Source organism: Heloderma suspectum, chromosome 3 (assembly GCF_057233095.1).
Source record: "Heloderma suspectum isolate Gila_16-S chromosome 3, 16-S_ref, whole genome shotgun sequence".
Classification (NCBI taxonomy): domain Eukaryota; kingdom Metazoa; phylum Chordata; class Lepidosauria; order Squamata; family Helodermatidae; genus Heloderma; species Heloderma suspectum.
In genome coordinates, this window is record NC_139460.1 from 81,744,528 (window position 1) to 81,763,310 (window position 18,783).

The following is an 18,783-nucleotide window of genomic DNA, read 5'->3' on the forward strand; positions in this document are numbered from 1 at the left end:
TCAAAAGCCAAAACAGAAATCAGGTTAAACATACTGCATCAGCAAATACTGAAGATGCAACACATACTATCCTTTGATTATGCATAGCTATTGAGTCTAAACACATAAGTGCTGCAGCTTCCATTGTCTTCTAGCCATATTTATTTACTCAAATTGGTCAAAGAGGGAACAAAGTTTATTGTTAAAAGCTAAGAAAACTGGGACTCCAGTGAAATTCACATGGTACTCCTATGAGGACATCAGTACAGTTTGACAGTACTGATGCCCTCATATGGTAGGACATCACCTCAAAGCGTAAGTTGCAATCTAGAACAGGGCACAATGCTACCATAAGCATTTGTATCCATCATGTGTACTTAAGAGGAAGGCTACTGACTAGAAATATAAAAGTCCCCTCACTGAGCCTGAGAGAGAGAGAGAGAGAGAGAGAGAGAGAGAGAATGAGAAAGAACGGTATTGCTACTGAGTGAGCCTGGATTACTAAACAAGCAAGAGTCTTAGGACTCAGTTAGGAAAACACTTTCAAATGTTGCAGAATACAGAATATCTACAGGTATTTGGTCCAGGAGAATAATCTGGGGGTTTGACACACATATTGCTCCTGCAACATGATGCTAAAGCCTTTGTACAAACACAGCTGCTGACTCCTCTGGCTTCTCATTTGCTCAGATAGGGCTGGATGTGCCCAATCTCATCTGATCTTGGAAACTAAGCAGGGCCAGCCCCGGTTAGTACTTGGATGGGAGACCACCTGGGAATCAGGCTTCCTGCACTGAGCAGGGGGTTGGACTCGATGGACTTGTAGGCCCCTTCCAACCCAATGATTCTATGATTCTTTCACCTTCTGCATTAGATACATTAATATATGCGTAATTTCACACAATCCTGGAAAAAATAGAATGTGAAAAAGCTGAGAAACTTATTTCAATTTATGCAAACCTCCCATCTTCTGAAGTCCATGAAGATTAAAGTGAAAGTTCAGAATCAGAATCTTCGGCTCTTTCAAGACACTCATTTGAGAAATATACTTAAATTAGGCTAGCATTTTCAAGATTATTTATTGGAATGGATATTATAAATATGGTCTCAGGATGGCCAAGTTATACAGAATACATGTCATGTTCCTAAAGTAGGAAAGTTTAGGTTTGATTTTTTAAAAAAGTATTGCATATTTCAACATTTCCATTTCTCTCACCCACCCTGTAACACAAAACCCGGGGAGGGGGGGTGTCCCCTCTCTACTGTTTCAAAGTTTCCAGAAACTTTACATCTCTAGGCCCAGTTCCTACAGTCTTCATCCTAGCAGCAAGAAAAACCCATCACTGCAACTAAGGGGGAGTTCAGGTACTGCAATTACTAGAGCAGTTTTCATAGTGATCAAACTAGGTCTTGATGCAGCGGTGTCACAGGAACAGACAAGTTCCCCCATACACAAGCACAAACCCCTCCGTACACTGAAAAGAGCTTTGATATGTCCAAACTGGGATAGTCTCAACAGAAGGGAACAGGGGCAATATGTACTGGGTACTGTTTCTCAAGGATCCACTAGAGCAGCTTTCACAAATACGGTTGCCCTCCAGGTGGTTTGAACTACAACTTCAATCATCTCTAACAATTGGTCATACTGGCTGAGGCTGTTGGGAGTTGCAAAACACACCAGGTTGGAGAAAGCTGCAATAGAGATATAATTCAACCCCACAACCAGCCAAACATCCACACTAAGGAGGACTGAGTAATTAGATGGCTACTCCTTTCCCTGTCAACAAATGCTGCCAGCCATATACAGTATGAAGACAACAGGCGAGAAGAGTCATGTATGGTCATTAGCCAAGAGCATGTAAGGAAGGGTGGGAACACAACTGGGAAAACAACCTGAAGTGAACACTAGTCTGGGGCCCATTAGTGTTGGGTTAGACCAAGGGTGGGCAAAAAGTAGATCTCCAGATATTCTGGACTTCAACTCCAAGCATTCCTGAACACTGGCCATGGTGGCAAACGCTTCTAGGTTAGACAATTGGGGCTATAACTAGCATCAGCTCACCAACACCTTGGTCAGACTTCTGCCCCACTGCCATAGAACCTATTTCCAGACACCCCAAGGACTGAGCCTGATAACCCAGCCTGCCAAACCTGCACCACATACTGAATTACAGCCCTCTTCCCAACTGGACAACATAACTAAAAAGCAAAGATTACAACATAGAAGTGGAGGTAAAGTCCAGGCCTGTTTACTAATAAAACAAGGGTTGCTCTAAATGCATTCTCTACTACTAAGGCAAGTTACAAGGTTGCCCTCAGTTACAAATTTGCCTTTTTGAAAGACAAATCTGTGTTCTCGTCTCACTACATCCTTAACTAAATGGTTTCCTCCCATTGCACCTGCATTTCTCATTTGGGCTTATTTAAAATATTGCAGTAACCATGCATTTAATGTCAACCTGTAAAGAACACGTCCACTGTGGCTGTACTGAAACAGTAACAGCATCTACCAAAAATCAGATCTGAACTCACACCTCCCAATACCTGGTGCAGAACTTTGGGTCACCAAGTTACCAAATCACATTAGAGAATGCCTGATATAAAGTCATTCTTGTAGCCCTCCTGTAGTGGCCACATCTCAAGTTTTTCATCCCCTAGACCTTGAACATACAAAAAACACAGATGTCCATATGTACCAACTTCTAATTTTACTGAAAATACTGACTATGGGCAGATATTAAGAGGGGAGAACACTGGGTGGTATCTAATAGGGGCCATAAGCGCACCATCAGCTCCGCCAGCCCTGGTCCACACATGCACTGCTCCACCCGCCCAGGTTTGTGCACGGCTGCAATATCGTGCTTCCGGGGAAAAGCCCCAACATGCACAAAAACGCACATTTCCAGACAGAGCGTGACCTGCCCCTTCTGGAAACAAGTGTTTTTGTACGTGTCAGGGCCATGTGCAGACCTGGGCTGGCGGGGCTGTGCGCACATGGACAGCCCCTATTGGATACTACCCATTATCTGCTAGAATCAGGATTTGAACCCATGTCCCCGGATTCCTTATACAGTGATCCTGTTCAACTAATTAAGTGAAAGCTTGCAAGTACACCAATACATACAGTCATCTTCCCCACCTATGAATCTTTTGTTGGTGTCTAAACTTACACCTAAATTCTGTTTTGATGACGTGTTTTTTCTGTTTGAGTCTGCCAAAACCTCTGGTCAACATCCCCCATTGGGGCATTGATTTGAATAATGAAATCATACTTTTACAAAAATTCTCAATTTAATTTTGAAAGTTGTTTCCCACATGCAAATTAGAAAAACTTAAGCTGACACAGTATTTGAGATTTCATTTCCGTCTTTTACTTCTTTTGTTCTGTCTTCACTGACCTGTAAAACATAACAAGTATTTTACTTAGAATATATACTTTCATATACTGCTCGCCCCAGCTCCAAATGTATTCCATTCACTCTTGCTATTTCATTTAGAACAAGCGATGAAACATCATGCTCATATTAGACAACCTGCATATTAGCAGCCACTTTTGTCTCAATGTGGAGATTTCTCAGTGATAAAACTATGATATTTGAGCAGAAATGGCAGAGACATGGCATGGTTTTTACCTTCCTTGGAAAAATTAATTTGCTCCATCTTCTCTCTGAAAGCTATTCTATTAATACACACTACATCGTATGATTCAGCTGTTACATGTTCAGATGGGGCTTCCAAAGGAAAGTAGGTTCAGGTACTTTTTAGAGATGTGCAAACAAGAAGAAATCTGGACAAGAGTTCATTTAATGCTGAACACTTAAACATGTTTGTATACATTTTGATCCACCATCCGCCAAGAAACAACAACATTAAAGACTAAAAACTCTTACGTATATCAACAATTCAAACTATTTGATAATACTACTCAATATCACTTTGCCAATGCCATCTTCTTCAGAGTCCAATTTTAGTACTCGCATAAGCTTAGCAGAAGTCAGTTGCAATTCAGGTCTCTCTATATTCTTTCAACTTAATTTTCGAAAATGTTTCTTCATATTGTCTGCCCTCCCACTCACTTCTTTGTCCTTTCTGCATCAAAAGGGCCACTTCTTAAAAGATGTTTGGGCTCAGGCAAACAGCAGAAAAACAAATATACTGTATGTGTATAGCATGAATTATGACAGACCCACATATGTATAAATCATTACTTTTTACCTTTAAAATACACAGAAGAGGCAAGTGGGAAGGGGTACGGCTGCTGCTCTCATATTTTAAAAGGAAATGTAGCAATTATTCATATGTGAATATTTGCAATGTCAGAGCAAGATACCATTAACACAATGGCATCTAAACCTACAGCATGGCACTATGAATGAATCACTACCATCTCTAAGGCCAGTCTCAGACTTGGAGAAGAGTGGAAGGAGGGCCACTGTCATCACACATGATAATATGTTTAGGTCTCTTTGGCTTCTGGGATTTAAAAGACCAGAGTTTTAGCCATACAGCCATAGAATAGTGCTGTTCTTCCAGCCCAAAGAAAGGCAACACAGTTTCACCCTCCTAGCATGCATGGAAACATGATAAAATGTTATCATTTACACTGTGATGCAGTGTGATAATCACTGAGAAAAATCCAAATTCTAGAGCAGCGCAGACAGCTGACATCTAAATGCATATTCACCCCAGCAATGTTTCATATACAAATTCTACTACATTGTTATATCTTTTACCCACTGTATGACAGAAAAATAAGCCACGATAAATTCAAGGTTTGCCCTTTTGAGGTTCAAACTTACTAGTTTCTGAGACCTTCCCTGCAACCTGTGCCATATAGTGTGATGAAGCTGGAATATGAAAGTGTGCAGTTAATTATTCAGCAACAGAATAAACACCTCATTGTGATTTCTAATACCCAGGTAATTTGATGGTCTGTGACATGAATTGCACTTGCAAGGGCTTCCATCACTTCAGTTTCACAATAAATACTCAAAATCATTCCTAACTGCAAACTTGTGTCCTATATATGCTGGGATTTTTTCCAGCTCTCGACAAAACCTACCAAGAGAGCACTGTTCCAGTGCACACACACAGTTTAACACCTTTACCAGTTCACCTCAATACGCAATACTAGGGTAGCTCTCTACAATATAACAGAAACATCTGCTGTAATTATTGTTGCAAATCTTCAGGACAAAGGGTATTATACAGGACACTCACTATCAGCCAATTCTGTATGACCCCTAGATCTCTGTGTATGATTAAAACTTTCTAAGCCAGATCACCAGATTGAAAGCAGATGCCCGAGCTCCTCCTAGATCCTCATTTTCTTTCTCATCAACCAGGGACAACACATAATTAAATATGTTTATATCCTGCCTCTCTAAAGCTTGACAAGGCTTACAAAGCATTGAACAATAAACCCCCAACATAAAAAACAAACAAAAATTCATAAAAGCAGCAAGAGCTCATTAAAACTCAGTTTTGAAGATTGAAAAAATAAAGAGGTCTCAGAATTAGAAGAATCGTTTATTTTCTTGGCTGCTGCAATGCTGGTTTCTAAAACAGAAACTGTAGTAATATACTTGATATGAAGGATTTTGCTGAATTCCTTCCATGCAGGGAACTAGGGATGTTGGCGAAATCCGCCACGGATGCCAATGAGGCCGGATTCTTTCCAATCCAGCCTCCAGAATCCACAGCGGAGCGACCCCACTTGACTCCGAGCCTGGAGGATTCCCTGTGGGACGGTACTCTGGCTCCGTGGCGTTTGCGATACAGTAATGGCATCTGCCATTACCGTATTCCTTGGGTTAATACAGCCGCAAATGGCGTAGTGGATGCCACTTGCAGCTGTAAAGCGCTGGTTTTTATGTAAATAGAGCCGTAAACAGCTGCAAGTAGGGTAAACTCAGGGCTTTACGGCTGCAAGTGGAGTCCAATACACCATTTGCATCTGTGTTAAAAACATAGATGCAAATGGAATATTGGATGCCACTTGTGGCCGTAAAGCCCTGAGTTTACCCTACTTGCAGCCGTTTACAGCTCTATTTACGTAAAAATCAGCGCTTTACAGCCGCAAGTGGCATCCACTACGCCATTTGCGGCTGTATTAACCCAAGGAATATGGTAATGGCGGATGCCATTACTGTATTGCCAGCACCGCGGAGGAGTGCGGCTCCGCAAAATCCTCCACACACGGAGCAGCCCTGGAGGATTCTGGGGGGGAGGAACAGATCGCCTTCCTCCCTTGCGGACACCATCGCGGGACGGACGGTGAGTGATCCGCCCACCCCTACAGGGAACTCAATGGAAGAGTTGTCCTGCTCTTTGCTCTTCAGTGGAAGAAACAATAAAAGGCGTAACACTGAGAACTGGTGCCAGTTTTCTTGTTTTTGTTTTCCCTTCCCTTCCCTTTTCCTTTTATGTTATGTCTTTTTAGATTGTAAGCCTGAGGGCAAGAAGTCTCTTAGATTTATTGATCTGTAAACTGCTCTGGGAGTCTTTCCAACTTAAGAGTGGGGTATAACTGCTTTAAATACATAAAATAGCCAAATATACATTTATATTTAAGGGAGCTCAAGCTGTTTTGCTTTTTTTTAATTTAAAACATTTACATGCTGCCTAAAAAGGCACAAGGGAAGACAGAAACAAAATTCAAAGTCATCTTGATAGACTGGAGTGCTGGGCAGAAAACAACAGAATGACACTTAACAAGGATAAATGCCAAGTTCTGCACCTAGGAAAAAAAACACCAAATGCACAGTTACAAGATGGGGGATACTTGGCTCAACAACACTATAAGAGAGAAGGATCTTGGAATTGTTGTCGATCACAAGCTGAATATGAGCCAACCATGTGATGTGGCTGCAAAAAAGGCAAATGCTCTTTTGGGCTGCATTAACAGAAGCATAGCTTCCAAATCCCAGGAAGTACTAGTTCCCCTCTACTCAGCACTGGTTAGGCCTCATCTGGAGTACTGTGTCCAGTTCTGGGCACCACACTTTAAGAAGGATGCAGACAAACTGGAGAGGGTTCAGAGGAGGGCAACAAAGTTTATTAGGGGACTGGAGACAAAACCCGATGAGGAGAGACTGAAAGAACTGGGCATGTTTAGCCTTGAGAAGAGAAGACTGAGGGGAGATATGATAGTGCTCTTCAAGTACTTGAAAGGTTGTCACAGAGAGGAAGGCCAGGATCTCTCCTCGATCATCCCACAGTGCAGGACACAGAATAATGGGCTCAAGTTACAGGAAGCCAGATTCCGGCTGAACATCAGGAAAAACTTCCTGACTGTTAGAGCAATACGACAATGGAACCAATTACCTAGGGAGGTGGTGGGCTCTCCCACACTGGAGGCATTCAAGACGAGGCTGGACAGTCATCTGTCAGGGATGCTCTGGCTTGGATTCCTGCACTGAGCAGGGGGTTGGACTCGATGGCCTTGTAGGCCCCTTCCAACCCTACTATTCTATGATTCTATAAAGGAGCTGATAACAGAAAGCTAAAACATACAGAAGCTCAATATAACATTTGACAAACCATGCTGTATCCTGCATCCTCTTAATGCTGTGCTGTGAAATATATACAACATTAATTTCAAATGGCTAATGGAATTTTTTTATTGATTCTGACAAAAAGTCACATGAGTTTAACCACATTAGATAAAAAGTGTCAAGCCTACTGTCTATTAGCTAACTTGGAATAATCGTAGCTACCACTGCCCCATCTACTGAAACTCTGATCATGAAAAACGAAAAGGTACACAAACATAGCTATATGTGACAAACATCCTTCATGTTCCTTATCCTAATCACAAATATTGATAAGTAAATGGATTACTAACCTTTAAATGAACTGGAACAGAGAGACCCTGGAATCTTCGTAGAAGTCCAGATTGGCTGCTTTGAAGATTATGAGCGGCTGTCACTTCATACTGGTAACATAAACTACTTCTGGGAATATGAGGACCTTCACTAATGTCTACAAAGTCACCAAATCTGAAAGCAAAACAGGGAGAGACTGATAATCTCAAACATAACATTTAGTGTTCCCTGAAAAACAAACCTTTCCTTTTACTGCAAAACTAACATCTTGCCTATTACTTACATCACTAGTCAGTCACTTTCAAAACTGTTTAAGAAAAACAGATACTGTTTATAGCCATGCCTATTTGTAGGAGGACTATGAAGGTTATTATCTGCATGAGAGGCTATTATCCTGCATAGAGGAGAAGCATCTTCCAACTAACACAAAGAGGGAGTCATATATTACTATGTTGAAACAATTAAACAGATATAGTGCCTAGTAAAAAGCATCTTATATGGCATTTTGATTTGTAAAAGTCAGTTTTTGAACATTTACAAAGGATTGGATCCAAAGATTACCTTCTCTGTTTGCTGAAGAGACCCTTTCATCTGAGGAAAGGGCTTGAATTCAGCAGAGCTTCCGTGATCAGAAGAGGGGGAGACATTCATCACCAATTTCCAATTCCACCCTGCAGTCCCTCCCCATCCCCCACACTACTATGGAAGATGGCCCAACCTGCTAGAAGCATGTGCAAACACAGCATTGCTTTATTTTCCATAGGAGGCAGATTAAGAACTGCATCCCAATGCAAAGCAATGTCAGCCTGGTTACGTAGCAATGGAGAAGTCCACCAGACACCTACCCTCTTGTAAACGATTTTGTACCATTACACCAAGGAGTGCAAAAAACTATGGGGAGAAGAGAAACATTTTTGTGTGTGCGTGGCAGGGGGATTCACAGTAAACACACCATACTGACTCAGCATCACAGTAAACACACCATACTGACTCAGCATTAAGCCACTTAGTTTGGTTCAATATCAACCCACAACCAAGGTCAGGAACAAGCACCCAGACACTTATAACCAATACCATGATTTCCAGCAGTAGATTGGGCCACCAGATGGACTGCTGACCTGTACCCTTTCACCATGCCCCTAGAGCATCATGGGTAGATACTGACAATTAACAACACTTAAAGAGAGGGGAGGAAGGCATTTCTTTTCATCTGGAGCTTCAAGAAAACATCCTCATGAGATCTTTGCCCATGCGTTTGCCCACCCCATGATTGGAAGAACTTAACACTGCCAACCAAGTTGACTGTTTCTATCTGTAGAAGCTCAAACCATTTTTGACACAAAGAAAGGAACCTCAAAATTACCAAAGAATCGTAGCTATAAGACAAGACAAACATGCATTTTGCTCACCTATGCACTGTTACAATTCTTTCAGAATTTTGTGAAGCTCTCTTTTCAACCATGTCCAGTTTGAACCTAAAACACAAGGAAAGAAACTCATAACTCAACTTCACAAGGTATACAATATAAGACAGTAAATTTAGGTAGAAAAATACATATGTGCTACTCCACCAATGTTTGTATATTCATGACTATATGTACTATTTTTCCTTCCTAACTGCTAGCTCCAATAGGGTTGAGGATTCATTTTCCCTTGTGCCCTCTCCCTAAAGAGGTTCTTCTCAAGGACACAGCTGCAATTATAAGATCTACATTGTCCTAGTAGGACATATACCAGGGAGGGAGAACCTCTGCCCCATGGGCCTAATAAAGCTCATAAGTGTTCCCCATTTAGCCTAGCAGCTTCTTCTCCTGGCCCCACCCCCTCTGCCACAGACAGAAAGCCTCTTATGTCTGATCAGCAGCTGTCTGAAGAGAGGGCAAGGCCAGGGGAGGAAACTGCTGAGTGATTCAGTCCTGCTTACTTGTGAGTAGACAAACAGAGTCTTGTCCTGCTTATCTGTGTGTAGACATGCTGCCCATGCTTACTTTTGAGTAGACATACTTTCTACTATAAAGCAGTAACTATTGAAAGTGGGTGGGGCTAGATTTCCAGCCACACCCACTTTTGCCTGTGGCCCTGCCCACAGCTATAATCCCTCCCTCCGCCCCCCAAGATCATGTCTGAAATGAAATCTGGCTCCCAGGTCAAAAAAGTTTCCCTACCCCTATACATTCAAGCTCAAGTACAGCAATACTGCCAGACAGCACATTCCCCTTCAATCATTCCCATTCAAACTCTCTATAGTAGATTGTTATCTACTACATAGCAGATAGTGTGCTACATATGTCAGCTTTCCCACTGGTATGCATGACATATATGGTTGCTTGCTTTAGTGGGGCTTATGTTCACAGTGGTTTCACTTTTTCTTTAATTATCAGTAACACTCCATTGCCATCTGCTGGTTAATGTTCTGAAAACCTCAGGTTAGTATCCCGGTAAGTGAAAATTACTAAAGCTTTTAAAGATCAACTTAAATTATAGATAAAATGTATGCTGTTAAACTCGATCTCAATTTCTGCAAAATATAAATGCGATCCTTTTTTAAAATTACATTTTACATTTTGACAGAAATGTTAATACTGACTTGTTATGCTGAAATATTTCAAGCGCCACTTTTGCATCAACATCCAGCATTTCGAATGGCATGTCTTTCTGAATTAGTTTGTGAACGTCTCTAGTAAAAGAACGGAGACTTTCCTTGAAAGCAAAAAAAGGAAAATCATAGGCACATACAAATCAACAAGGCAAAGAAGGGATACAGAATTGAAACAGAATTCAAATAAGCTCAAACAATTTGGGGGGGGATAATCTTTTGGTCGGCCTAATAAAGGTATTACAGCAACATGAATTTTGGAATTTTTCTTATGGTCAGCGTGGCTACCTTTACTTTTCTGTGAGGATTGGAAAATACCACATTTAGCCACCCTACAGCAGGACGCTACAAAGGAGGACAACAAAGCTGCCCTCCTTTTTATACCACCAGAAGCTGGGACTTCATTCTCAGAGAGTTCATCCCCTCCAACCACTAGGTAATGCTACCCAAATTGACTTCAATTGACTTTCATTACCTAAAACATCTAACATTAACTCATGCTTTGTTAATATAAGAACTGCCTAATTTCTCTCTGTGATCCACCAACAAAAGGAGACTGTGTGCTTTGACCAGGATGGAAAACACTCTGGAGAATATATTCCCCCAAATGGAGGATGCAACATTCCCCCCACCCCCTGCACAAACACACTTCTTCCCAGCATAACCAGAGGCAGCAGAGCCCTCCTGTAACCATCAAATGGCCTGCAGACTCCTACTCCCTCACAACACCTGGGACTAACTAGTCTGGATTTCTAGACAATGTGACTTCACCATCTAGTCACCCTTTTCCCCCTCACTATCCCTCCCACTCCTGCTTTTTCAATATCTTGCCTGAAGGAGTAACCTGAGGATCTTGAAAGCCTGCACAGGGTGTGTTTTGGGGTGATCTTTTGGTTGGCCTAATAAAGCTATTACAGCAATATGGATTTTGGAATATTTCTTATGGTCAACATGGCTTCTTTCACTTCAAATAAGTCAGGTGACTTAAATTTAGGGCCTGAAAGTTAATCACCATCCTCCAGTGGGCTTTCCAAAGCCAAACTACTTAGGATAGTCCTGTTTCTGCACAAACTTGTGGTAAGGTAAGACTTTAAGTTATAGACAATAAGAAAATGTAAATGTTAACTGTACCTATGTTTATCCTGGCTGAAATGCTGTATAGTTCTTTTAGGGCAAAATCCTATGCATGTTTAGACAGAAAAAAAGGCCTACAACTCCTGCTGAAGTTTAGGGACTGGAAAATTGTATAGCTTATTCAATTTACAGTCACCCATAAAAAGGGTACACATCACTTTACTTCCAAGCAATATGAATGGTGGTTGCATTTATGGATTGGTGTTCTGTTCATTAAAGGCCTTCTGTATTATCTGTTCTATTGCCTGTGCAGAGCTGACTGAGTTTCTTTTGTCCAATAGGATAGGATTATCTAAATGTTCCCCAAAAGACTGCACCTTAGACAAGTACCTTGAATTATACAGGTGGTGGTCTCACTTGTCAATTTCACTTATCAAGATTAATGTATAGTTATTTCTCATTTTAGCTGTTAACTTATTTTCATGTCATATTAATCTAGAGAATAGTTTTTAATCTGATATAATAAGACATGTAATAACCATTTTCATCTTTATTCTGAGGCCATTTGTTTCAACAGTAAAACGGATTTCGCTGCAAACAAAAATAGACTGAATTATCCATTTCTTTCAGCACTGTAACCCATTAGAACAAATACTGGTGCAATAAAAGCAAAACTTTAAATCAACTGTAACTTATACATATCAGTGAACATAGTTCAAGAGGCCTTGCTTCAAAAGAAATTTGAATCATTGATAAAACTACATATTAATCACATTACAGCATCTGATCAGCACAGTTGCATTTCCCAGCAATACAGAGCTGTTTCTGCCTTTAGGCCTCATATTATGCAAATACAAATGCTAGAGTAACTCCATAGGCATTGTTTGGCTCTGCCAACTACAGGTAAATTAAAAATATGACCAGCCTGAAGACAGAAGTCACTGGGGAACACAACCAGGAGGGTGCTGTTGCACTCATGTCCTACTCGCAGGTTTCCCACAAGCATCTGGTTGGCCACTGTATGAACAGAATACAGGACTAGATGGACCTTGGTCTGATCCAGCATAGCTGATCTTATGTTCTTATGCTCTAGCCCAGGTGCCTATGCACTTATCAGTGTATCAATCTTAACTGTACACACCTAATAAGTGTAGGGTTTGCCTAACATCTGAATCCAGGTCACAGTCCGACACTGTATACAGGACAGTATTTAAGGGTTATCACTAATTCTATTTTCGGTCTATGTCAATTTTGCATGTGTTCTTTCATAAGTCTGTTCCGGCTCATTTCCACATTAATCTGTGATTTTTTCTGAACCACGCAAAAATTTGTATTTAAATATTTTATCACAACATATGCATTGTAAACATATTTTATCCTTAAATACCCTTTTAAAAACATATTTTGTACATTTTGAGCTGAGAACAGGACCATAAAATCAAGAGAATTGAGAAATCAAAAAGAGAATTACATTCCAATCAATACATTAGTTGGGGGTGGAGGTCAGGTCAGTTTGCATCAGAATGCACAAAAATCAAATTCTTCAGGCATCCCTAGTTATCACAGAGTATGTGAATGCAATCAATTCTTCACTATAGGAAATGCAATACAGCAGCAAAATGGAGCCAGTGTGGTGTAGTAGTGAGAGTGTTGGACTGGGAGCTGGGAGATCTGGGTTCTAGTCCCCACTCGGCCATGGAAGCTCACTGGGTGACTTTGGGCCAGTCACAGACTCTCAGCCCAACCTACCTCACAGGGTTGTTGTTGTGAGGATAAAATGGAGAGGAGGAGGATAACGTAAGCCACTTGGGTTCCTTGCAAGAGGAAAAAAGGCAGGATATAAATGCAATAAATAAATAAATAAATAAAATCTTTGCCACAGCAAATCTGCATGGACAAGAACATCCATTGCATTTTGTAACATTAGCAAGTAATTCTCCCCAGAGAAAGGCCACACTGAAAACCATCCAAAGAATCACAATTATGTTTACCTCAGTTGGCTTCCACTCGTCAAGCCTGCTGTCCAAGATTACATCATAGCAGAAAGCTCCAGATATCACTACATGGTGAGTCGAGATTCAAAAGAAAATCAACATTTTAGAAATAGGTGAAAATGGTATTTCAAAGTCTATACGAAAGACACTTAGCAATTCTAATGAGAGCCAACATGAGGCAACTTCCTACAGGACTGAAATACCCTTATACAATGCTATGGTGCAGTCACGTGCAGAAAGCTGTGTACAATTCTGGTTGCCCAATCTCAAAAGGGGTATTGTGGAGCTAGCAAAGGTTCAGAGAAGAACAACCAAACTGGTCACAAGGGTTGGGAGCATCTTCTCTAGAAGAAAAGGCTAACACATTTGAGAGAAATGGATCTGATCAGGCATTGAGATTGGTCTTTGATGTCCTGCTCCAAGTTCTGCAACCTTCTAAGGTAAGGCAGTCAGTGACTGGAGAAAGGGCTTTTTTCCAGTGACTGCATCCCATCTTTAGAATTCCCTCCCCCAGGAGGTTTTACCCAGGACTACCTTTGTTCTCTCTTCTGCAGAGGTGAAAACCTTTTTATCTGATCAGGCCTTTTAGGTATTCCACAGCACAATCTTATACATGTCTATTCAGAAGTAAGTTTCGCTGAGTTCAGTGGGAATTACTCCCTGGTAAATGGGTAAAAGATCGCAGTCTAAGTCTGCACATGTTGTTTTATACAAGTTTTTTTATTCTGTTCTGCTGTGGTTTGTAATTTGTTTTTATTGTATATAAATAGTATATATTGAATTGTTTTAATTTGTAAGCCACTCAGAATGACTAATAAAAGTAAAAATAATATCTATATTTGTAATAAATAAATACGTTTTTCAGCGTATTGCTCTGAAGGCATGTTCTAAAGCAAAGATGCTCTGGGATGGTCAGTCTTTCTGAAAACCCTACATATGCCACCCTGGAAGATGTAATAAATTTATTTATTTATTTATTTATTGCATTTATACCCCGCCTTTCTCCCTCTCGCAAGGAACTCAAGGCGGCTTACATTATCCTCCTCCTCACCGTTGTATCCTCACAACAACAACCCTGTGAGGTAGGTTGGGCTGAGAGTCTGTGACTGGCCCAAAGTCACCCAGTGAGCTTCCATGGCCAAGTGGGGACTAGAACCCGGATCTCCCGGCTCCCAGTCCGTCACTCTCACCACTACACTACACTGGCTCTCAATAATGGAACATATGCCACCCTGGAAAATGTAATAAATATTTTAGCATCACAGGATCTTTAGTTAAAGTAATGAAAAGATATAGTTGATGGTCATCAGTGGACACGGGTTGCTTAGCAAAATTGAGGTATACGAATGTGGAGAAAATGGAGATAAATTGTTCTCATACACACAGAACACTAAATCTTGGTGTCATCCCATGAAGCTGATCAACAGCAGATACAGAACAGCTAAGAAGTTTTTTCCCCCTCATTCAGTTTAAAATTAACTTATAGAATTATCTACTACAAGATGTGGTGATGGCCATTAGCTATGCAAATACATAATATATATATATCACTGTATTTCCCAAACTTTTAAAATGCATAAATTAAACAGACCTCTAATATAAGAAGCTTCTACGTGTGCTGGAATAGGTAACTCATCAAGGATAATGGAAATTTACAAAACGGATTTATGTACCTGGCACTTCCGGAGCTCTAACAAGACTGACTGAGTATTCATCTTTAAATGCATGTTCCAATACGCAGCCCAGGATCATAGCACAAGAGCGCCAATAAGCCTGTAACAGAGGATGTCAAATGGATATTTATTATTCTGAAGTCAAATTATGCCAAGATGATTCAGTTTAGAAAAAAAAGCTTTAGAGTGCAATCCTATCAACTGCACTCGCAATGACTGGAACCCCCCAAACCTGAAGGCTTCCAATCATCCAATGCAGAGTGGGAGGAGCAGCACAGGCAATCTTCAACACCCTGGCCCCTCGTCCTATGTTTCTCGCTAGTCAGGCTTTTTTGCCCATGTCACTAAGGAGCTTTGGAGGGGGAAGGAAGGAAGCTGGAGAGACCTCAGGATAGCTCATATTCTGGCCTCTCCAGTCTCCTCCCCTCCCCTTTAAACATCTTCTTTTCCCTCTCTCCAAGGCCGCTTTCCTGACCTTGGAGAGCATCTGGCGCAGTTCTTTCCATGCTGGCTGTGAGGGGGCAGGGGAAGGGGGCTGGATCGACGACTCCCTCTTCTGAAGTCAGAGCGCTGCCTCCGACCTTGGGAGAATTCAAACAATCCCATGGCCCCTCAGACCATCTCTAGAGGCCACAGGATTGCTCCCTTAAAAACTCAAAATATCATGTATGATAGATAACTACTGACTTCCTTTACATCTTTCCACCAACCTGCTATAAATTTCATATGCAGCCTCCTTGCTAGCAGAGAAAGGGGAGTGTGGGGAATAGGGCTGTTCTCCACATAAAAATACTTCGATGCATCCTGTTTGATTGGGTAGTAGAATGTTATGAAATATGAAGTTCTCTAGAACAGAGCTATAAATGAAAGAGCTCCTTTAGCTTGCTATAGTGTTCTGTTTCTCAGTGGCCCATGGAATAAGAAGAGGATTGTTTATATAGTATGTGGCAAAACAGATACAACATACTACAGATATGTGTAATTAAATAATAGTAGTAGAAAGCCAGGAAGACAAGCTTCTAGAAGAACATGTAAAAGAGAAACAGAGTATGATTATGTTCCAATTATTTTTAACCCAATCTCTGAGCTTGCATTCAACAACACTTAAAACTTGAATGCTTCTGTCCCTCAGGCATTATAGAAGCAAAGTTAAAGACAAAGGAAAGAAAACATTCTGGAGGAAATTGGCATAAACATACTTTGTTCACTTCCTCTGGATCTTCATCTTTGAAAGTAAGAAACTGAATTTCACATGAGTGAGTCAAAGGCCTGTACATATCCCACAGTTGTCCATTTACAAGAGCGAGTACAGATCTCTTAGTGTGCCATTCACTTAAATCTAGGAGAGAAGACAAAATTCAAAAAAGACCCCCCAAATCATCATGTTCCTATAGTACAGCTATAGAATGTTATTAATGTCAAAAGTTTAAGATAATCAGCCAGAGGGGAAAATGTCATTTTGATTTACAGGAAGATAATCAATAGCTTAAAAAAAAGAGCAAAGAGCAACAAAGTCCCTTGAATCAGCTGCTGCTGATCACTCTTTTTTAACCCGCTGTCAGATGCTATCAAAGGCTAAAACCATTTGAGCTAGTACCGGGGGGGGGGGGGGGGGTCAGCCTCCCTTCTTGTTCTGAGTATTTTATAGATTGTTGTAGAGGAGTCTGATAGGTGGAATATGTTAATTAATTTCCTTCTTAACTTGTTAGGAATGCTTGACAGATCTAGAATTAAAAGGCAGACAGGCAAGCTCATGATAGCTGAGAAAAGGGGGAACTATCAAGGCATGAGATACAGGATTGTTATGCCACCACAATAGGTGAGATATTGGGGGAGGGGAGAAGAAGGTACCCACGGACAGTGAGATATCTGACTGGGATGCAGGAGTGACTGGGTAATGGAACTAGGTAATATAAGCCCTTTAGAACAGTAAGCCATATTTACTAAGAGAAGAAACTTTATCACACTAAAACATTCCTTCTTCATATAATATTAACTGATGCATTTGTCCAATTTTTAAACAAAGCATGATTTTGATTTGCTATTCAGATCTAGAATGACATAATCACAGACTTCTGTTCCATGTACTTACGCATAGCACAAGTGTATGGAGTGGAAAGCCCTTTGTTCATTATAAATAGAGTGCCTGGCTGAGATTTGCCAATGTATTTTACTTCAATCTTCTCAATTCGTGGATAAAGAGACAATTGTCTTTCTTTCTCTTTTGTGAAGAGCTCATTGCGCATCTGAGCAATCTCAGCAGTTGAGAGCTGAGGAGCAGGAGCTGTTGAAACAAACCCTGGAGAGAAAGGAACTCTCATTAAACACCATATTGCTTCTTCTTAAAATACAAACACCCCATTCCTTAGCACATTTACTGGGGAGCAAGCTCTACTGATAGGAGTAAAACCAAAGAGAGGGGGATTATCACTTGCTTCAGGAGCTATTGCTAACATAGTGAGGAGCTCTGTAAACTGTGAAACTGAGTAACCACTGTGCTTTTCCTCTACTACAAAAAAGAAAAGAAAAAGCCTACCTGTTCAAAGCAGATGTGTCTGCAAATTTGGGGGATGGCAGGATTATCTGTCCACTAATACATCCCAGTCAAATCATACCGGCCATTCCGAAAGAATACACACAGATCACATTACAAGCTTCCACACATTTCACAAGCAGCACATGCTGCAGCAAACATAAGCCAGACCTACCAACTTTGCCGTCCTTTCTATTTACATTTAGCAACGCAGCACTACGACTGCAAACTGATAAACGTCTGACACCAATCACACCGAGCTCAACTGGCTGGATCCAAAACTCACAGCCTCCAAATCCACAGTTACGCTTCACAACTAAGCCTGGAACATGTGAGGCATCGATACAGAAAAAGTTTTTGAGCACATGCGAGTCGCCTGACCTTAATCGATGATTAAAAACAAACAGCCAGCCCCAACAGGCAAGGATTATTCTGACTGGGAGCGGTGGGGCGGGGGGGTTTAAAAGGTTTTAATTTGAAAACTTCCGCATTGCAACCAGCATACGTTCAAACGGGGCGTGTACGCATCCCCCCATCAATTAAGAAGAGGGGGGACACACTCAGAGCCTAACCCAGCCATGCCTCCAGGTCCCCCCGTGCACTCACTCCTGCTGCAGCCCCTCCACCATCCGCGAGCCACCCGATACGAAGCCATCGCTGCCGCCGCGGCCTTGCCCCCTTCCGCCGGGCCGGCGCACGCCGAGCATCAACATTCACCGCCTTCCGGAAACGGCGGCGGAGGCACACGCGTTCCGGCTACCGGCGGATCCGCTTTCGCAGCTCTGCCTACGGGCGCTGGAGGGCAGCCTTCGCTGACCGGCGCCCTCCAGATGTGTTGGACTACAACTCCCAGCATTCCTGGACACTGGCCATGCGAGCTGGGGCTGATGGGAGTTTTAGTGCGACACATCTCCAGCGCGTCAGGTTGGGGAAGGGCGCGGCAGGAGAAGGAAGAAAAATGTCACGTATCCCCTGGGTCGCTCCTGTCCCGGCACCTATACAAGGGCAACTTTGCCCCCTTCCCTCGCCAGCCCCCTTGGGGGATCCTCTCTTCACTCATCCTGCCCGAGGGATCCTTTTTCAGTCCGCACGGGCCACAAACACTTTT

General features: G+C 41.7%; 1 protein-coding gene across 2 annotated transcripts; it reads right to left on the bottom strand.

The window, feature by feature from the left end:
- Positions 1-1,030: 1,030 nt before the first annotated feature.
- On the bottom strand, positions 1,031-18,383 carry MRPL39 (mitochondrial ribosomal protein L39). Of its 2 annotated transcripts, XM_084843543.1 has the most exons (10): positions 18,282-18,383; positions 17,235-17,441; positions 16,342-16,481; positions 15,143-15,242; positions 13,467-13,534; positions 10,393-10,505; positions 9,215-9,280; positions 7,826-7,979; positions 4,779-4,826; positions 1,031-3,377 (listed from the first exon to the last, which is right to left on the bottom strand). In XM_084843543.1, the coding sequence occupies exons 1-10, from the start codon at positions 18,328-18,330 to the stop codon at positions 3,312-3,314; spliced, it is 1,011 nt and encodes a 336-aa protein (XP_084699669.1). In that variant the 5' UTR covers positions 18,331-18,383; the 3' UTR covers positions 1,031-3,311. The 2 variants fall into 2 exon arrangements, with proteins under 2 accessions (XP_084699669.1, XP_084699667.1); XM_084843541.1 differs by lacking the exon at positions 1,031-3,377 and having other exon boundaries at positions 4,604-4,826.
- Between the last annotated feature and the right edge of the window lie 400 nt (positions 18,384-18,783).